Source organism: Candoia aspera, chromosome 17 (genome assembly GCF_035149785.1).
Source record: "Candoia aspera isolate rCanAsp1 chromosome 17, rCanAsp1.hap2, whole genome shotgun sequence".
Lineage (NCBI taxonomy): Eukaryota > Metazoa > Chordata > Lepidosauria > Squamata > Boidae > Candoia > Candoia aspera.
In genome coordinates, this window is record NC_086169.1 from 7,062,543 (window position 1) to 7,084,284 (window position 21,742).

The window sequence follows — 21,742 nt, forward strand, 5'->3', positions numbered from 1 at the left end:
CTGCACATGCCTATTCTTACGGTAGAATAACGCAGCTATGGCAGGCAAGCTTCATCAGAATTCATCTTGCTTCCTGATGCCAGCTTTAAGATTGTTTGAGCTCCTGTGTCCCCCAACTACCTCCCCAGTCAGGAGGTGCCCAGAAGGGAGTCTCCCTGGTGCTAAACTGGAATCTGGCTTTCCTGGGGGATCTTCACACTTTTAAAGCAGTTGTTCTCTCTCCTCCAGCTCACCCTGTGGATCAACGAAAAGATGCTCTCGGCCCAGGACATGTCCTACGACGAAGCCCGAAACCTCCACACCAAGTGGCAGAAGCACCAGGCGTTCATGGCAGAGTTGGCCTCCAACAAGGGCTGGCTTGAGAAGATCCAGAAGGTGGGCTTAAACATGGGAGGCATTCGTTGCCGTTTGTCTAGTTTGGCTTGCCTTTTTTTCTTTTTTCGCTTGCCCCTTCCTTCCTGCATTGGAAAGAAGGAATTCTTGTTGAAATTGCATCATCTTGCCTCAGCCATGAGCCTACAGAAAGCACACTCTGCACATGCCAATGTTGGCTTCCTGGCAGGGCAGCCATCAAATCCGCCTCAAACCTTGAGAGCTCAGTCAGCTAATCTCGAATAGCAGTGGTTGCTTCAGCGGTAAGACAGGAGAATGCTACATATGCTCAGAGGCACTTCCTTCTTCTCTGGCTGATGGGGTTGAATAATAATGAATAATAGCAAACTATAATTTTGTTAAAGGAAAAGTTCAAAGCACACGATGTGCTTTAGCCTTGCAGAGAAAGGTTTTATCTCTTCAATACAGTACAGGTGGTCCTCACTTAATGACTACAATTGGGACTGGAATTTCAGTTGCTAAGCGAAGCTGTCATTAAACAAACCCAACTCGATTTTATGACCTTTTTGCGGTGGTCATTAAGCGAATCACCACCGACATTAAGCAGACCACGTGATCATTAAGTGAATCGCATGGTTGCCCATTGATTTTGCTTGCCAGAAGCCAGCCGGGAAGGTAGAAAATGGCCATCATGTGACTGCAGGATGCAGTGACCTCATAAATGCGAACCAGTTGCCAAGTGCCCAAATCATGATCTCGTGACCTTTTTGGCAGGAAGGGGAGCAGCTGGTGGCAGAGAAACCTGAATTGGAGCCCGTGGTGAGAGCCAAGCTGGATGAGCTGCAGAAACTCTGGCAAGAGTTGGAATCCAGCACCCAGAGCAAGGCTCGGTGCCTCTTTGATGCCAACCGTGCCGAGCTCTTCACCCAGAGCTGTTCGGCCCTGGAGGCTTGGCTAAGCGGCCTACAGGCTCAGCTGCTCTCTGATGACTATGGCAAGGACCTGACCAGCGTCAATATTTTGCTCAAGAAACAGCAGGTGAGGAACCCGTTGGGTCAAAAGAGATCAGCTCTCTGGGCCCTTCTGCAGAAAGAGCTTAGCGGAAGGACCCAGTCTCAGTGCCTGGGCTGGAAAAGCCCTCTGCCCCAAAACCCATGGTTGCCTCCTTGAACATAGGAAGGTGTTTCACGTTGCACCAATCACATCCCTGCAACAAAGAGTGAAAATTGCCCTACCAGAGGCACAGTATTTGTGCACAACAAGGCTGCTGGAATGGGTTTAATGATCATAGGCCACAGAGTTTACCAGTTGCCCTAAACCAGGGTTTCTCAACCAGGGTTGTGTGGCACCCTAGGATTACCCGAGAGGTCATGGGGGTTCCTTGGGAGATCATGATTTATTTAAAAAATAATTTCCAGTGCAGGCAACTTCACATTAGAGAGGCAAGTTTCATTCTTTATTTTCAGTTTGAGAACACTGTGAATGCATACATACGGGCCTACCCATGAAATGAATATGATAATTTGGTAACTTCTGGCCTCTATTTGAGCCTGAAGGGGCAGAGGTTCCCCGAGGCCTGGAAAATATTTCAAGGGTTCCTCCAGGGTCAAAAGCTTGAGAAAGGCTGCCCTAAACCATGGCTGTGTAATCATTGTTTGTTTTGGCTAAAGCCAAAACAGAACAAGCTGCAAGATGCATACGTGACGTATGGACCAAGTTAGAGAGAGGGGTGTGTGTGTGTGTGTGTGTGCGCGCGCGCGTCCCAGTAGATTTCAAAACCCTTTTTCTTCATCAAGAGAACGTTTTATCTGGGGGGGAAAAATACCTTTTCAACCCGCTGATTTGTTTGTGTGTGTGTGTTGAGTTCGTTTTTGCGTTTGATGTAGTAGATACGCTTCCTTTACTCAATCGGTGTTTTTAAACCTGTTTTTAAACAGTCCAGTGTAGAGAAACGGAGCTCTCTGTGCTCCAGTTGTGCCAACATTGGTGCTCCGAAAAAGCCATCTTGCTGGGAGCAGCTTAGAAAAAGTGGAAACTACCTTTCCTTGTCCACCCAACGTTCTGGGTTATTGAACTACATGCTGGGTTACTGCTACTGCGGGAAGAGAGACTTCTTTCCAAAAGTGTGTGTCTGGTGGGCGAGGGAGTGGGTTTGTGGATGCGGCGGAGAGACCTTCGTTGCTCCGGGGTCATTTTCCTTCCTTCTCGCCCCCAGCTGCTGGAGAACCAGATGGACGTGCGAGAGAAAGAGGTGGAGGGGCTGAAGGCTCAGGCGCTGGCCCTCAGCCAGGAGGATTCCAACACCGTGGAGGTGGACGGGAAATTGCACTCGGTGGAGGGAAAATTTACGGAGCTGAGGGCACCGCTGCGGGAACGCTGCGAGAAGCTGCTGGCCTCCAAGGAGCAGCACCAGTTCAATCGGGACCTGGAGGATGAAATTGTGAGTTGTGTTGGAAGACGAAGGGGAGGGAGGCTGATTCCGGCAGATTTTATGAAAAGAGAGCTTTCCCCCCCCCCCTAAGGATGGGATCTAAGCTTGCAAGTTATAGTAACCTTGCAAGTAGGATGCCCCAAAAAAGAGAGCAGGCAATCAAAAGTGGGGCTTACCCTGTAGAAATACTAGGATTTTTCTCAGTTTTGACCTCTGTTCCTGTCCTGCAGCTATGGGTGAAGGAGCGGATGCCCATGGCTGTTTCCATTGATCACGGCAAAGATCTTCCCACCGTCCAGCTGCTGATCAAGAAGAATCAGGTTAGCATTTGTTGGACGAGGGAGTGAACAGGATGAGGAAGATGAAAAGGCTACAGCATTATGATTCACTGTGGAGCCAAGATTGTGTTTTAGTTCATGAATTCACCAACTGTGGGAGTTCACATACAGGTAGTCCTCCCTTAACGACCACAATCGAGACTGCAATTTCGGTTGCTGAGCTAAGTGGTCATTAAGCGAATCTGACCGGATTTTACCTGTTTTGCAGCGGTCGTTAAGCAAATCACTGTACGCGTTAAGCAAACCATATGGTCATTAAGCGAATCACGCGGTTGTCCATTGATTTGGCTTGCCGGAAGCCAGCCGGGAAGGTAAAAAGTGGTGATCATGTGACCATGGGACACTGCAACGGTCATAAATGTGAACTGGTTGTCAAGTGCCCAAATCGTGATCACGTGACTGCTCAGATGCTGCAATGCTCATAAATGTGAGGACCGATCGTAAGTCGGTTTTTCCAGCATCATCGTAAGTCCAAACCGTCACTAACCAAGTGGTTGTTAAGCAAGGACTACCTGTAATACATTGAATCCTAAACTGATCAAAGGGGCTGAGTTCATACAATGCACTAAACTACAAAGGAAACCAAACAATCCTCAAGTTTTACAGGTTGTGTGTGTGCAGTCATTAGATTTGTAGTTAACCTGGTTATATGAACACAACTAGAATGAGCAACCCTTGACTCATTATAAATCACGGTTTATTAAATGAGGATAAATCATTTTTGTTGGGGTTGGGAATTGCATTTTCCTGGGGGCTAAGCTGTCAGAGGGCAGGGCAAAAGAAAATGATGAGTCATGCCACAGCAAACTTGTTTGGGCTACCTTTCTCCTCCTCCTGCCTTTCATTCTTCTGCCTGTCCTTCCCTTTCCCCTCTGGGGTGATGGGGCAAGAGGGACTGTCATCCCAGTGCTCACAGAGAGCTTTTGAAGTGATACTGAGAGCCACATGAAAGTAGGCTTAGGGCCGCAGGTTGCTCATCTCCACATCAAACAGTGACGACTGATCAGGTAAGCTTGCAAAAGTTATGAGCCCAGTAAACGACAATAGATTTTATTCAGGTAGACTTTCCCCTGAGTTGGAGTCCATAATAGGAAAAGATGGGTATGCTTTTTTTTTTTTTTTTTTGAAGACTGCTCTTCTGCTAATGCTTTCTCCTGGGCGCTCTGTTAGACTCTGCAGAAGGAGATCCAAGGACACCAGCCCCGCATCAATGACATCCTGGGGAGGTGGCAGGGGCTGGCATGCAGTGGCCTGGAGGCGGAGCTTCAGGGCCGCGTGGAGACATTAGAGGGGATGTGGCAGGAGCTGCAAGACCAGGTCGACCAGCGGCACGGACGGCTGGAGAAGGCACAGATGGCCCAGCAGTTTTACTTCGACGCTGCCGAGGCTGAGGCCTGGATGGGTGAACAGGAGTTGCACATGATCTCGGAGGAGAAGGCAAAAGTGGGTCTGCCAACTTAGAATTAGGGCTGCTTGATTCACTTAAACTAGCTCTTTAAAAAAAGGAACATTTGAAGGGGTAGAAACGCTGCCACAACTAATGGCACAGCCGTTGCAGAAGAGTGGGAAAGACTTTTAGTACACCTGATTGTTACCTTTACGTTCCTAAAAACATCCTGGAAAACCAGAACAGACAAAGGAGTTAAGTTTGAGGAGAGCTGTACTTAACTACTTTCCCCTACTTGAGATCGTTCTCTGTCTAGTAATCACTCAGTGGTGGGACTCGTGTTTACCTTGCAGATCCAGATGGTTGAAAGCTGGTCATGTATTCAAGAGTCACCAGCACTGACTTTTGACCTGGGAAGCGGCATAGAAGAGGTTTAAACAAATACGTTAAAACCCGGTTTGATGACAAGGAGGAAAGGCTATCTGCATGTCTGGAGAAGGACTCCTGTTTACACACTTGAGCCCTAAGGCTGATGTGGAATAGCCCGTTTCAGGATTTAATCCTGTTTTGGCAATTAATGCCCCGTAGTCTTATACTGCTGCCCAGGCTTGTACTTACATGCCTCCCTTTTCTGGGAAAAAAAACACAACACGTTGGTCTTTCTTTTCCCCAGGATGAGCTGATTGCTCAGGCCATGGTAAAGAAACATTTGGGAATGGAGCAGGCTCTGGACGGTTACGCCCAGACAATCCATCAACTCTCCGTCCAGAGCTGCGACATGGTGAATAACGGCCACCCAGAGAGGTAAGGTTTCCCTGCCTTCCGTATTTCCATGTGGATGGACGAGGGACCTTTCTCCTCCTGTTTTAAAAAACCCACTGGCTGTGGCTGGGGAAAGGCTACTTATTTATTCATTTCATCAATAACGTGGCAGTGAAAATGCACCGCCGAGGTGCCCTATGGTCAGAGTGAAAGAGCACTGCATTCCCACTCAGCTCTCTAAGACCACATTAAAGCCGTCTTGCTAAGGATAACTCAGGTACCTCGTGGGACTCAAATTCACTTTTATTCATAGCTTGCTTTCTTTAACAAGCCAGTGGCATTTCATATATGCTACTTTCTAAGGGCCAGACTTGAAATCTGCCTGATCTATAGCTGAATGACATAAATAACTCAAACAAGGACAGAGCATCTTTAATGTAGCTTGGAGTGCTCCAAAACAGGTAGTCATCAACTAAGGGCCATGTGTTCAAAGACCGGAGTTACGATGGTGCTGGACAAAGGGCCCTTGGAGTTCCGGCCATCCCAGCACTCCCGCGGTCATGTGATCACGATCTGGGTGCTTGGTGACCCGTTTGCGCTTACGCACTCATGCGATCGCTGTTTGCACCCTTCCCTGCCGGCTTCCCCAGAAAGTCAATGGGGAAGCCAGCAGGGAAGCTTGCAAGTTGCAGGGGTGAGTCTCCCCAACCCGGGCACCCTTCCCAGCCCCTCTGCGCTCACGCCGGCCACTCACGCACCCTCCCTAACTTATGCCATGCCTCTCTTGCACCCTTGCGCACCTTCCCCGACCCATGCTGTGCCTCTCACACACACCCTTGCACCCTCGCACACCTTCCCCAACTCATATCCATCCCCATGCACCATTGCCGCCCCTCCCTCGTGCACTCTCCCTGACCCACCCCTGTGCATCCCCTTGCTCCCTCCCCACCTGGCACAGCCACTTGCCTGCCTGCCAGCCTGGGACTTGCAACTTCCTGCTGGCTTCCCCACTGACTTGGTTGTGAGAAGCTGGCGGGAAGTTGCCTCGCCTAACAACCATGGGGTTTGTTTAACGATGGCAATCAGGACTGCAGGGATTGCTGTCACTAAGCAATGTGGTTGTGCTTTATGACCACATTGCTTAGCGACGGAAGTTCCAGTCCCAGTTGCCGTCGTAAGTCGAGGACTACCTGTAATGGACTACTCTCACATATTTATGAATTCACTCTGCTGCAGGATGAAAGATTGATTTCTCTGTCCCTTCCCCCCTGCTTTTTACAGTATTTCCCTCCCACTGGCAGCAGGTGGGAAGTTATTCAAACCAGCATCGTGGTATGTTCCCTGGGAGGAAAGAAGGTGATTTGATTTTGGATTCCCTGCCTCTGAGATCAGAGCTCTGTGTTCGACATCAGAGGGAAAGGGGAATTGATAAACTTGTATGTCATGGGATGCTGTTTGAAGGATCATTGGATTGCAGCCTAAACGATCTTTACCTGTCTTGCAGTCAGGGTGGATTTTATTCCTATCCTTCATAGAAAAAAATGGAATCCTGGATCATTCTTCTTATTCAGCAACTTGGAAAGGGGTTCGTAATATAGTAAGACGGTGTTTCTCAACCTTAGCAACTTGAAGATGTGTGGACTACAACTCCCAGAATTCCCCAGCCAGCCATGCTGGCTGGGGAATTCTGGGAGTTGAAGTCCACACTTTTTAAAATTGCCAAGGTTGAGAAACACTGGTCTAGACCTTCCTTTAGCATCCATTCCTCTCCGCCTCCTCCCCTTTTCTCTGACTTTCAGTGAGCGGATCAGTCTTCGGCAAGGCCAGGTGGACAAGCTCTATGCCAGCCTGAAAGACCTCGCTGAGGAGCGTCGTGCCAAACTCCAGGAGCACCTTCGTCTCTGCCAGCTGAAGCGGGACGTGGATGACCTGGAGCAGTGGATCTCAGAGCGGGAGGTGGTGGCCGCCTCCCATGAGCTTGGGCAGGATTACGAACATGTCACGGTGGGTCGCGCACTCAAGCCCGTAACATCTGGAGTGGCAGAAATCTCATTCTGACCCGTAAAATTCTTCAAATCTCATTCTGACCCTTAAAAAAAATTTGAATTACCCACCCACCCCTTTTATCTGCAGAAAAGTAGCTCACTCCTACCTTAGGTTATAGAAAGAGCTGCTGGCCTAGTACTGTCTATTCCAAGTTTGGCATACTCTAGGGCAGTGTTTCTCAACCTCGGTGGCTTGAAGATGGGTGGGCTTCAACTCCCAGAATTCCCCAGCCAGCATGGCTGGCTGGGGAATTCTGGGAGTTGAAGTCCACCCATCTTCAAGCCGCCGAGGTTGAGAAACACTGCTCTAGCTGCAGAGACTTCAACTCCCAGACTTGTTTGTAGTGGCCAGGCTGGCTGGGGAATTCTGGGAGTTGAAGTCCACCCATCTTCAAGCCGCCGAGGTTGAGAAACACTGCTCTAGCTGCAGAGACTTCAACTCCCAGACTTATTTGTAGTGGCCAGGCTGGCTGGGGAATTCTGGGAGTTGAAGTCCACCCATCTTCAAGCCGCCGAGGTTGAGAAACACTGCTCTAGCTGCAGAGACTTCAACTCCCAGACTTGTTTGTAGTGGCCAGGCTGGCTGGGGAATTCTGGGAGCTGAAGTCCATACAACTGGAGGGCACCTAGTTGGGAAACTCTTTCTGGAATGGGCATTTCCCTTTACCTGCTTCCTTGTTCTTTTAATGTATGTGGTCCCACCGCCCCTTTCTCCCCTCTCCTTTTTTGAGGAAGGGGTGTGGCTCTCAGCCGTCCCTACTCTGGGTGGCTTTAACTTCCGCGTCCTTGATATTACGCCCCATCCTTCCCAACAGATGCTGCGAGACAAGTTCCGGGAGTTCTCGCGGGACACCAGCACCATTGGCCAGGAGAGAGTGGATGGTGTCAACCGGCTGGCGGATGAGATGATCGCTGCCGGCCATTCCGAGAATGCCACCATCGCTGAGTGGAAGGACAGCTTGAACGAGGCCTGGGCAGATCTCCTGGAACTCATTGACACCAGAAGCCAGATGCTGGCAGCTTCCTATGAATTGCACCGCTTCTACCATGATGCCCGGGAGACCCTCAGCCAGGTGCAGAACAAACAGAAGCAGCTCCCAGACGAAGCAGGGTGGGATCTGAACACAGCGGAAGCCATGCAGCGGATGCACACTGCCTACGAACATGACATTCAGGCGTTGAGTGCTCAGGTTGGTTTCGTGGGGATGAACAAGGTTCAGAAAGTGCCTACTGAGTGGGCAAAACAGCGTCCCAGACGGTGACTTACCAAGATGCACGGAAGCCGAGAAAAGCCGTTAGTCCACCGGATTTTCAATTTAACTTGCTTATTGTTCGAGCTTTCACACTTTCATTTTCCCCCATCCCCGATCACTGCAGCAAGTCACGGTGAAACCAGGCTTAAAACAAAACCAGAATCAAACATTGGGGTGCCTAGATTACAAGGCCCAAACGTTTTCCATTTTGTAATATTTTCTGAAGCCACGTTTGGAAGGAACACCCATATTTAGTAAGTTCTTTTCATTCCCTCTTACCTTCCAATTCAGCCCTTATGGTTTTAACTGATTATGCTACTGGTCACCTACATTTCACATCTGCATTTCTTCATCTGTGGAAATAAGTCTCTTTCCACCTTCAGGGAGCTGGCACACCAGGGAAGCAAAAAACACACAGGTATCCAGAAGGCTAGTCTGGGGGAAAAACGGATTCTTGAAAACTGGATCAGATTCAGTTATCATGAGTGAATTAAGACAGACCCTCTTTGATTGTTGGCTCTTTCTCTCCCTCTGCGGAGGAAGAGCCGGAAAGTCATCTGGTCGCTGAAAGACAGGGAAAAGGGAAGGAGGCAGAGACTTAGTTATTAAGGAAGCTCTTAGTATTTGGCTTTAGAGTCGCTATGCCAGGCAAATGCCAGTCAGCCCTCCTTTTTCTGCAAGATATCCTAGCACCCCAGACTGGCTTCCACACATACAGGTAGTCCTCGCTTAACAACCATTTGTTTACTGACGGTTCAGACTTACGACGGTGCTGGAAAAACCGACTTGCGACTCATCCTCACACTTATGACAGTCACAGTGTTCCCCGCAGTCACATGATCACAATTTGGGCACTTGGCAACTGGTTCGTATTTATGACGGTCACAGTGTCCCGTGGTCATGTGATCGCCGTTTTTGACCTTCCTGGCTGGCTTCTGGCAAGCAAAATCAATGGAGAACTGTGTGATTTCCTTTAAGACCACCTGGTTCACTTAATGACCACGGTGATTCACTTAATGACCACTGCAAAAAAAGGTTGTAAAATCAGGTTGGATTTGCTTAACAACCATTCGTTTAGTGACAGTTCAGACTTAAGACAGTACTGAAAAACCTGGCTTACGACCAACCCTCATGCTTATGACCATTGCAGCATCCCAGCAGTCATGCGATCATAATTTAGGTGCTTGGCAACCAGTTCACATTTATGACTGTCGCAGCATCCTGTGATCACGTAATCGCTATTTTCAACTTTCCCAGCCGGCTTCTGGCCAGCAAAATCAATGGGGAACTGCTTGGTTCACTTAACGACCACAGTGATTCGCTTAACGACCACCGCAAAAAGGTCATAAAATTGGGTTGGATTTGCTTAATGACTGCTTCACTTAGCAGCCAAAATTCTGGTCCCAATTGTGGTCATTAAGCGAGGACTGCCTGTACAAAATTGTTGATGGGAACTGAGCCTTGCACTCTACTCACCCCCCCCCCCCCGGTTGTTCACAGGTGAAGCAGGTGCAGGATGATGCAGCACGGCTGCAGAAGGCCTATGCCGGGGAGAAGGCTGACGACATCCGGAGGCACGAGCAGTCGGTGAGCGAGGCCTGGTCTGACCTGCTCAGCAGCAGCAGTGACCGCCGCCAGCTCCTCCTGGACACCGTTGACAAATTCCGCTTTTTCCGCATGGTGCGCGACCTGCTGCTGTGGATGGACGATATCAACCTCCAGATAGATGCGCAGGAGAAGCCCAGGTAATGTGCTGTCAGAAAAATGTGATACTCCTGTACTGTATCTGTTCTCTTCAGTATTTTATGCTACTGTAGCTTTAAGAAGAAAAGCTCATTTCCCCTTGTTTTATTCATGGCTGTCTTGGGTTTTAGAAAAGGACAAGCCTACCTCCATTTTTTCTTCCTTCTCGTTCCTTTGCCCTTGGATTTCCCTCCCTGTTTTTCCATTGTTATTCCACTGCATCCTCAGCATTGCTAGATCTTTCCCCCACCACTGAAGAGATTACATCTCAGACGGAACTCAACGAAGACTGACTTTTTTTTAAATCCTTTCAATCGTGTCCGATTCTCGGAGACTGCCTGGACAAGTCCCTGCAGTTTTCTTGGCAGGTTTTTCAGAAGTGGGTTGTCATTGCCTCCTTTGTAGGGCTGAGAGAGAGTGACTGGCCCAAGGCCACCCAGCTGGCTTTGTGCCTAAGGCGGCACTAGAACTCACGGCCTCCCAGTTTCTAGCCTGATGTCTTAACCATGATACCAAACTGGCTCTTACTTGACCACAAATAAACACAGTTTAAAATTCTTCCTGTTTACACTTCTCAAGACTTTTGTTAAGTGCCTGTATCTCAATAAGGCCTGTGAATCACGATGTAGGCCCTGTCCCCTCATTGCTGTTAATAGCTAGGCCTTTTGGTCAGATGTTCCCTTTCTTTCCATTGTCCTGCTGTTTTAAACATTGTAGGAAGAAAGCCCCGTTAGTCTATGGTAGCAAAGATTCTTTGCTGTGGTTGCAAAATCCTTCCGATTTTTTACTACTGATTTAAAGAAGAAATGTATAAAGAGAGGAGGGTGGAGAAAGATGAACAGAGAGATGCCTGTGCTACTTTTCTCCCAATTCTGGAATTTAAACTAAAGCATCATTGCCTTCTGTCCTGTCTGCAAGGGTTGCAAATTTCCTTAATGCCCTCAACCACCTTTTCTGGAAGGCTCCAAATGTGACATGTGTGCAAATGTTGACCTGATGTCTTCTGGTCTTGCTTTCCTGCTGTCTTTCCCAGAGACACAGAGCAGGTGATCAATTTTCCTTTCTTTTGCTCCTAATACAGGGACGTGTCAGCTGCTGACTTGGTCATCAAGAATCACCAAGGGATCAAGGCCGAGGTGGAGGCACGGACCGATAGCTTCAATGCCTGCATAGCTATGGGTGACGACTTGCTGGCTAAGGGGCACTATGCTTCTGCAAAGGTTAGGAATGGAAGATTTTCTCTTCAGCCAAGTCAGGCCCTTGCTCTGTTTTGCTCAGTCCTGTCTTCCTAAAAAACAACAGCGTCAATTTGAATTTTCACAAACTTACTGGGAGAGGTTTAATATCAAAACGTGAGTTCGAGTCCTGCCTTGGTTACAAAGCCAGCTGGGTGACCCTGGGCCAGCCCCTCCCTCTCAGCCCCAGGAAGGAGGCAATGGCAAACTCCTTCTGAAAAACCTTGCCAAGGAAACTTCAGGGACTTGTCCAGGAATCCGACACGACTGAACGGATTTTTTAAAAAGCCAATCTTAGTTAAAGGATAAAAGAAGATTTTTAAAAAACTCGGAGAAGTTTAATATCGAACTTAAGTCCATCTGGATGGAAAGAAAGTTTAATCTCTGGTGTCTCCAGCAATCACAATACCTAAGGATCCAAGAAAGGCCATGGTGAATGTTATAATTAGACATTCAATTTTCCAATTAACATTCTGTTACTAAGCAGGGGGGCCCATGTGCAGGATGGGAGTGCCAAAGCACCTGTTCTGTTTGCACAATTTAAAAAAAATAGCTTCTGCTTGCTAATATTCCTCAGCAACTGGTACTCAATGCCTCTGATCATGCGGATAATATGCAGCCATCTTGCCAAGGAGCCACTATTTTTGTCCTCTGTAAAGTTGTCTAATTCCTCTTTAGAGACAACTAGATTAGTTTCTGTTTCATCTTGCGCCAGGGAGCTTCATGGGTTAACAATGGCCAACATAGGAGAATCCCTTTGTGATGTCTTGAAGCCCCCACCACTCAGATTAACGCTGTCCCCGTGCTAAATATTTTTATTTAACTAAATTCCTTTCTCTTCTTCTTCCCCACCCTCCCTGTTTTGTGACCCAGATCACAGAGAAATTGTCTCAGTTGCAGGAACGCCGCAAGGAGATCAATAATAAATGGCAAGAGAAAATGGACTGGTTACAAATAGGTATGGTGGTAGAAGGCAAAGGGGGACGGGAGGGGTGTGATGCAGTGTGGAGGGTGGGTTGTGGCAGTGGGCAGCCCATTTTTCAGGCCCTGGCATCATTGCGCTACCTTTCCCAGTAAAACAGTTTCTTTCTTGGTTGTTTGGGAAATGACCTCTGGCATTATCCTGAAGGTAAGGTAGGATTCCGACACAGCAACTGGGGAATTGAACTAGCAGTGAAGGTTGACACCAAGTTTTGGGGCCGATTGGGGTATGATTTCTCTTTTATTTGAAATCTCATGCCTTTTTAAGAGGTTTGTCCTCTCAAAAGCGATGCCCAGAAGAAATGAGAAACAAGTTACCAATTACAGGTTATGCCATTGAGAAGGATGTGCAGAAATGACTGTAACATTCTTCCACTGATCTACGGAACGAATCAAAAATAGCCTAAAAGGAGAACATTTCTGAAGCTCTCCTAAATGCCAGGGTTAAAGGGGCAAAGCAGAGAGAGGGTCAGTCAAAAAGGCATCCCAAAGATGGCATCACATCCTAACCTCACTGGTCTTAATGGCATTTAAAAAGGACCTTCCCCGTTCCCCTGCGTTACGGGAAGAGATGATACTTCAAATTATCAGCACCTCAAGGACTTTAGAGTCCAATGCAATTGAGTGGCTAATAAATTTGAATAAAAAAATAAATAATCAGATGTGTAAATAATCAGATGTGTAAAATATGAGGTCCTCCCCAATATGCGTCCAGCTGACTATGGCTGGTTAAAAGCTAAGTAAGGTTGGACCTGTTAGTGCTTGGACAGGAGACTGCCAAATTCTAGGGCTTGGCTTTGAAGTCTTAACAGACAACCCAGAAGAAGACAACAACAAACTATTTGCACGGCGGTGCCAAGAAAATTACATGCCATCACCAGAAATGGAGCTTGACTCAAAGGAGACCATCGTGCCTAGCCAGGTGGCAGCATTTGGCCAAACTTGATTGATCACAACAAAGCTAAGCAGGTCGGCCATCCTTAATACTTGGATGGGAGGCCATCAGGAAATACCAAGTCAGTAGGTTAAACTGGAAAGTTGGATAAATATCCCAGTGGCAAGCCACTTTTGTTGCTAAGAAAACAACATGGACGGGTGCCTAAGATGGTCAGGAGTCCGAGCCAATTTGAAGTAAGCTTATTAGCCTTTTCTCCCCGGCGTGCTCCTCAGAAGCTAACTGTGGCCTCCAGCCCACAAGACATTGCCCTCCTCTGCTTTGTTAAAGCTTCAGGGAGGATGTTGGCTCGGGAACAGAGCAATGCAACTGGTACCAGATCCAGAAAAAGCCTGGATCCTCTTTCTCTTTCTCCCTCTTGCTTACAGTTATGGAAGTGCTGATGTTCGGGCGGGATGCCAGCATGGCAGAAGCGTGGCTTTCCAGCCAGGAACCAATTGTGCGCTCCACTGAACTGGGCGACAACGTGGACGAAGTTGAAAACCTGATCAAGCGACATGAAGGCTTCCAGAAATCAGTAGCCGCCTGGGAAGAACGTTTCCTGGCACTGAAGAAACTCACGACGGTTAGTAAAGAAGGAGCACGTCACCATAGCTTATTGCGCAAATCCAGCCACTGGGGTTTACAGACCTTGGTTTATACCTTAGCACAGTTGTACGAACCTGGTTGATGATGGCTTAGCAGAGACGCCACGATTAAGTTCATTGGAGCGTAATACGATATATGAACCAACCAGAATGAAACTGGAGAGACTGGACCGGTTAGAGGGAGTGCCCAAGTCAGTCCTTTCCCCAGCTGACTTGGAGTCTTCCCAAACAGTTATGCTGTTGACGTATATCTATTTTTGCCTCCTAAAATTTACGTCCTGCCTTAACATCGGTCAGGCTCAGAGGATGGTTCGTAAGGAATGGAAACATAAAGGATGCGTCCAAGCTAGCTTTGCAAGGAACGAATTTGTCCATCCAGGAGGCTAGTGCAAAACATGGCTAACTTGAACAGTGAGATAAGAGCACGTTGTATGTTCAGAAGTGCTGTCCACCCTTCCTGGAAGCATTCTGGGCTTGGAATGGCCCTCTTTTGAACCTGGAACCCTTCCAGAAGGGTCAGAACAGGTCCAGAACACTCAGCAAGGTTGGGGCCATCTTTCAGTCCTGAAACCTGTTCAATTTGAAGTATCTGGCACATCTTTACAAAAGGCACCCAACACTGCCTTCAAACACTGAACAGTCCAACCTTAGGTTGCAGTTCCACTGTCACAAACATCTTCACTTAGTGAAGGAGCAGCAAAGAACAGGGGTGTGCACATTTTTTTTCCGGCCGAAGCATTCTGGCCCTAAAATGCCCTCTGTTCTGTGGTCAGGAATGGTTTGTTCTGCTGTTGGAGCATCTCTGGTGAAGTTGGAGCTGCTCGTCTAAGCTTGGATCATTTTGTTTGTGATATCCTTTTTCCTAACTCTTACAGAGTCTTGTGGCAGTTGTGAATAAATTCACTAATAAATTAAGTCCCGAATTAGGTTTTGTGGATCAGAGTTGGTTTCATCTCGTGCATGCTTGTCAGATGAAATACGTGCTCCTTTTTCAAATTACAAGCCTGTCAGCAATGTGCTGTGATGGGTAGATTGCTGATCTAGCCTGAAGAGGCCTGGGTTCAAGTCCTTCCTTAGCTGTGAAGTTCCCTGCATAATCCAGAGTCACTCCCTTTCTCTCTCAGCCAAATCTTCCTTGCAGTTTCTTGTAAGGATAAAGGGTGGGTGGCAATTCAGGGGTCTGCCTTGAAGCTTAAGAAGAGGCAGGATAAGGGTAGTCCTCAATTTATGACCATTTGTTTAACGATGGTCCGAAGTTACAACGGTCTTAGAATGAGTGCTCCATGGCCTCTAAAGCACTTCCAAGCATTGCAAAACATCACACACACATACCCTTCGGTCACATGATCGCATTTGGGTGCTTGGCAATCGGCTCGCATTTATGACCGGTTGCAGCGTCCCGCAGTCACGTGACCACATTTTGTGATGTTACTTATTTATTTGCTTATATTTCAAATTTAGTCACCGCCCATCTCACTCAAGGAGTGACTCCGGGCAGTTTTTTTGCCATTTTCCAGCAAAGAAGCACCTATTGGGAAAGGTGGACTCACTTAACAACCGCTGTAAAATGGTCATAACATCAGGTCTGGTCATGTGGTGACTCGACTTATAACCAGAACGACTTAACAATGGAAATTCTGGTCCCAAGTGTGGTCGTAAGTCGAGGACTACCTGTCTATATTACAGACCAACTTTACTGATCTTATAGTATTCTGAGTGCAGGAAATAAATCTCCATTTATGATTTCTTTAAGAAGTCCTTCTGGGCTCCTTTAGTGTCCTATCATAGCACTGAATTCTGGTGGGGGTGGTGAATTCCATAATGTTGTTTTTTCCCTCCAGCTGGAAGAGTCTCATCGGCGGCATGAACAGGAAGAAGCGAGGAAGAGGAGGTTGCCAACACCAACACCACTGGAACCCACTGTCACGATGCCACAGACGCTGGACCTGGAGGGGCATCACCTGCCCAGCACCACTCAGGCCAACGGGTAAGAGCTGAGACCTGGGCCAACATGGGAAGAGGGCAGGCGCAAGATTGGCAAGGGGACGGGGTGTAGCAGAGAATGTTGCATTTTGAGAATTATGATTGCAACCCCAGTTTGAGCCAGGCTGCTGTCTAAATGTGTATAAGTGGGAAATAAAAGTAGAATTAAGAGCACTCCTTTCTCAAATTTAAAATTAATTCCTTGGTGTCCAGTACCCTCATTCTCATAACGCTGGTTTTACCAGTATTCTTCACCTTTTGCTTAAAACCTCTGCAGACAGCAAGTATGGTGTAATGGTTAGGGCAGCCTTTCTCAACCTTTTGACCCTGGAGGAACCCTTGAAATATTTTCGAGGCCTTGGGGAACCCCTGCCCATTCAGGCTCAAATAGAGGCCAGAAGTTACCAAATTATTATATTCGTTTCATGGGTAGGCCTGCATGTATGCATTCACAGGGCTCTTAAACTAAAATAAAGAATGAAGCTTACCTCGTTAATGTGAAGTTGCCCAAATTGGAAATAATTCTTTAAATAAATCGTGATCTCCCAGGGAATCCCTAGTGACCTCTCACGGAACCCGAGGGTGCCACGCAACCCTGGTTGAGAAACCCTGGTTTGCGGTGTTGAGCTAGGACCAGAGGACCTGAGTTTAAATACCTCTTCAGCCATGAAAGCTCACTGTTGACTTCGGACCAGTCCATTTGTCCAGCCTACCTCACAGAGCTGTTGTTGTGGGGGACAAATATTGGAGGAGGGAATTTTGTGCAAGTCTGGAGGAGGTTTAATAAAGAGAAATGAACACAAAGAGCTTGCGGGCAATTTAAATCTGAGCAAGGCATTCCAGATCAGCCCAGCATTTTGAAATTTCTAACTGGTCTCTTGTCACCTTTAGTACCAAGACTGAGGAGAAGAAAAATGGATTGCTTATTTTTGCCTTGTTCTTCTGGGAAGTGGTACAGATTTGGGGTGGAGGGAGAAGCAAGAAAATTGGGGCTGAGATGAGGAGGAGGAAGGGGGCTAGCGAGGGAGTGCCTGACCTTGATCATCTGGTCCCAGAGCCTCTCAAATCTTGAACTGGCCCCTCTTGTTGATGACAAAGAGGCAAGTAAAGTTACACAATTTGAAAGTGTATGAATGATTATCTTCCCCACTTTAAAATCCATCAGCATCCATAACTGGGGGAATTGTATCCTCCCCACCATGCCCCAGATTGAAATGCGGTGGTTGCATCATTCCAAGCCCCTCCTGTCCGCTTTCCAAAGTGGAGACAATTTGCATGAATGTGAATTCCATATATCATCCAAACTAGTTTTAAGAATTGGAGAATATGGTAGACAAAGAGAATGTGTTTCCTTTTGGAAATAAAATAGAAAGGAGAATCGAAGAGGGGGAGTTTAAAAGACATGATAGGTGAGTGACCTTTTGGATGATTTAATGGGAAGCTAAGTTGGAAGCAAAGGATCATTACAGTATCTTCAGCAAAGGATCGTTACCTTGCCGTGGTGCTGGAGCTTGAGCACCTCAATGATGCCATGAGCTAAACCATGAAGGGCCACCCCTTCATTACTGCTTCACTTAGGAACCAAAATTCTGGTCCAGCTTTTGCACTTTCTTCTTTCACCTTCATCATAAGGCTCCTCAGTTCCTCTTCGCTTTCAGCCATCAAAGTGGTATCATCTGCATATCTGAGATTGTTAATGTTTCTTCCAGCGATTTTCACTCCAGCCTTGGATTCCTCCAGCCCAGCATGTCGCATGATGTGTTCTGCATACAAGTTGAATAGGTAGGGTGAGAGGATACAGCCCTGCCGTACTCCTTTCCCAATCTTAAACCCGTCCGTTGTTCCGTGGTCTGTTCTTACTGTTGCTACTTGGTCGTTATACAGATTCTTCAGGAGGCAGACAAGATGACTTGGTATCCCCATACCACTAAGAACTTGCCACAAATTGTTATGGTCCACACAGTCAAAGGCTTTAGAATAGTCAATAAAACAGAAATAGATGTTTTTCTGAAACTCCCTGGCCTTTTCCATTATCCAGCGGATATTGGCAATTTGGTCCCTAGTTCCTCTGCCTTTTCTAAACCCAGCTTGTACATCTGGCAATTCTCGCTCCATGAATTGCTGAAGTCTACCTTGCAGGACCTTGAGCATTACCTTACTGGCATGTGAAATGAGTGCCACTGTTTGATAGTTTGAACATTCTTTAGTGTTTCCCTTTTTCACTATGGGGATATAAGTTGATTTTTTTCCACTCTGATGGCCATTCTTGTGTTTTCCAAATTTGCTGGCATGTAGCATGCATTACCTTGACAGCATCATCTTGCAAGATTTTGAACAGTTCAGCTGGGATGCCGTCGTCTCCTGCTGCCTTGTTATTAGCAATGCTTCTCAAGGCCCATTCAGCCTCACTCTTCAGGATGTCTGGCTCTAGCTCACTGACCACACCGTCAAAGCTATCCCCGATATTGGTATCCTTCCTATACAGGTCTTCCGTATATTCTTGCCACCTCTTCTTGATCTCTTCTTCTTCTGTTAGGTCCTTGCCATCTTTGTTTTTGATCATACCCATTTTGGCCTGGAATTTACCTCCGATGTTTCTAATTTTCTGGAAGAGGTCTCTTGTCCTTCCTATTCTATTGTCTTCTTCCACTTCCGCGCATTGCTTGTTTAAAAATAATTCCTTATCTCTTCTGGCTAACCTCTGGAATTTTGCATTTAATTGGGCATATCTCCCCCTATCACTGTTGCCTTTTGCTTTCCTTCTTTCTTGGGCTACTTCTAGTGTCTCAGCAGACAGCCATTTTGCCTTCTTGGTTTTCTCTTTCTTTGGGATGTATTTTGTTGCCGCCTCCTGAACAATCTTGCGAACTTCTGTCCATAGTTCTTCCGGGACCCTATCTACTAAGTCCAGTCCCTTAAATCTATTCTTCACCTCCACTGCATATTCCTTAGGAATATTAGTGAGCTCATATCTAGCTGATCTGTGGGTCTTCCCTAATCCCTTGAGTCTGATCCTAAATTGTGCAATAAGAAGTTCGTGATCTGAACTACAGTCAGCTCCAGGCCTTGTTTTTACCGACTGTACAGATGTCCGCCACCTTTGGCTGCAAAGGATGTAATCAATCTGATTTCGGTGTTGTCCATCTGGGGAAGTCCATGTATAAAGCCGTCTCTTAGGTTGTTGGAAGAGAGTGTTTGTTATGCAGAGTGAATTGTCTTGGCAAAATTCTATCAGCCTATGTCCTGCTTCATTTTGTTCTCCCAGGCCAGGCTTACCTGTAATTCCAGGTGTCCTTTGACTGCCCACCTTAGCATTCCAGTCTCCCGTGATGAAAATAACGTCTCTTTTAGGTGTGTTGTCCAGTAGGTGCTGCAAATCCTCATAGAACTGCTCTACTTCAGCTTCTTCAGCATCTGTGGTTGGGGCGTATATTTGGGTCACTGTGATGTTAGATGGCTTGCCCTGAATTCAAATTGAGATCATTCAATCGTTTTTTGGATTGTATCCAAGCACTGCTTTAGCCACTTTACTATTAATTATGAAGGCTACTCCATTTCTTCTGTGATCCTCTTGTCCACAGTAGTAGATCTGGTGGTCATTTGATGTGAAGTGGCCCATTCCAGTCCATTTCAGTTCACTGATGCCCAATATTCTTTAATCTTGACATCTCACCAATAACCACATCCAGTTTGCCCTGGCTCATGGATCTTACATTCCAGGTTCCAATGGTGTGTTGATCCTTAGAACGTGGGATCCGCCGTTCACCACCAGCACCGTCGGCCGCTAGCCGTCCTTTCGGCTTTGAGCTAGCTGCGTCATCACGTCTGGGGCTAGTTGAGCTCATCCTCTGTTCCTCCCCAGTAGCATTTTGACCACCTTCCGACCTGGGGGTCTCATCTTCCGATGGTATACCGACATCTCTCTGGTTGTACTGATCCATTGAGTTTTCATGGCAAGAATACTGGGGTGGGTTGTCATTACCTTCCCCAGGGATCACATTTAGTCTGACCTCTCTGTCATGACCTTCCCATCTTGGGTGGCCCTTCACAGTTTAGCTCATGGCATCATTGAGGTGCTCAAGCTCCAGCACCACGACAAGGTAACGATCCTTTGCTGAAGAAAATGATGTAATAAATGTTAAAAAAAAATCAACCACAGTGCTAAAAAATCTTCTTTGTTGCCCATATTAATACAAATATTGAAAGACAACACACACCAACAGTTCAGTGTTGCAAATCAGCTGAAGTTTTTTTCTTTCTTACCGGTGTTATATAATTATTTCACCAGGTTCCCCAGTTCCAAATGTTAACATTTGCTGTCTTTGTTTTTATAGATTTGGAATACTAGGAATATACTAGAAGTTACAGGTAATCCTCGACTTATGACCATTTGTTTAATGACCAGTCGAAGTTATGACGGTGCTGAAAAAAGTGACTGTGACCGGTCCTCACACTTATGAATGGCACAGCATCCCTGCAGTCATCTGATCAAAATTTGGCATTTGACAATCAGCATCTATACAATGGTTGTAGTGTCCCGGGGTCGCGTGACCACCATTTGCAACCTTTCCAGCCAGCTTCTGACATGCAAAGTCAAGGGGGGAAGCCAGATTCGCTTAACAACCATGGCAAAAAAAGTCGTAAAACCAGGCATGACTCACTGAACAACTGCCTCACTTAACAACAGAAATTCCGGTTCCAATTGTGGCCATAAGTCAAGGACTACCTGTATTTGTTTTAAAGAAAATAAGATAAAGGAGAAGCTCCTGAGCTGTCGTGACTTTTCTGTGGAGAATCTTCTCCTCCAATTCTTAGGTGGAAATCCTGATTCAGTACCGTGTCAACAGGGGAATACTTGCAACAAAGGAAGGAAATATCCCTGCAGGGAAGTTTTTGTCCCCAGTATGCAATCACTTTGGTACTTTGAAATTTTGCACTAAGTGGCACATCCTCTTCTCTTCCCCAGGAGCCCTGGAGAACAAGGCTTAGCTCTGGAGTTGCCATCTCAAAACGGGATTGACCCAGATTCGGAATCTCCCCAGGTAATGGGGAATGATGGCAAGGCTGGGTGGGAAAAATAAAAATGCTGCATTTCCTGACCGAGCTGTGATTCTAACCAAACCCCAACCGTTACAGATTTCAGAATCATCAGCTGCAGCCAATGGGTCACAGCTGGATTCTGTATCCAAGGGCAAAGAGCCTAGCCCACCCTCTTCCCCTAAACTCAGTTCCAAGCCAGCTGCACTCAGTACGGGTCCCGTGCAGTCAGTCACGGTGCCCCCGCGAACACCCGACCACTCGGCTCCAGAACAGATGGAAGGAATGTTACATCGGAAGCAGGAAATGGAGTCCCATGGCAAAAAGGCAGCTAACAGGTGACAAGCGTGTGTCGATGTGAATGTAAAGACTAGGTATGGAAGGACGTAACAAGAAGGTGGTTAGAATATCCCATAATTCCACCTAAGCTGCAGGGTCCAGAAGATGGGTCCTTCATAATTTGAAGGACATGAGAGGGATCTGATAGAGGCTGAGAACCCAGCGTGTTGGACAGTGGACGATGGCCTTCCCCAGCGTGGAGGATGGGCTCCAAGGACTTCAGCTCCCAGAATTCTTAGCCAATATGGACATTGCTGAGAATTCTGGGACCTGATATCCCTGCCTTTGGTAAGGAGCCGGGGTGGAGGAGGCTGAGCACATCCCTGTTGGTCC

General features: G+C 47.1%; 1 protein-coding gene across 1 annotated transcript in view; it reads left to right on the forward strand.

The window, feature by feature from the left end:
• SPTBN2 (spectrin beta, non-erythrocytic 2) overlaps positions 1-21,742 on the forward strand; it is a 66,932-nt gene that overhangs the window by 39,955 nt on the left and 5,235 nt on the right. Inside the window, 15 exon segments of the mRNA XM_063316839.1 lie at positions 229-375; positions 1,108-1,371; positions 2,549-2,773; positions 2,995-3,084; positions 4,273-4,545; positions 5,163-5,293; positions 7,051-7,255; positions 8,112-8,486; positions 10,050-10,294; positions 11,374-11,512; positions 12,401-12,485; positions 13,832-14,028; positions 15,892-16,037; positions 21,000-21,075; positions 21,170-21,408. Coding sequence (XP_063172909.1) covers positions 229-375; positions 1,108-1,371; positions 2,549-2,773; positions 2,995-3,084; positions 4,273-4,545; positions 5,163-5,293; positions 7,051-7,255; positions 8,112-8,486; positions 10,050-10,294; positions 11,374-11,512; positions 12,401-12,485; positions 13,832-14,028; positions 15,892-16,037; positions 21,000-21,075; positions 21,170-21,408 — 2,837 coding nt within the window.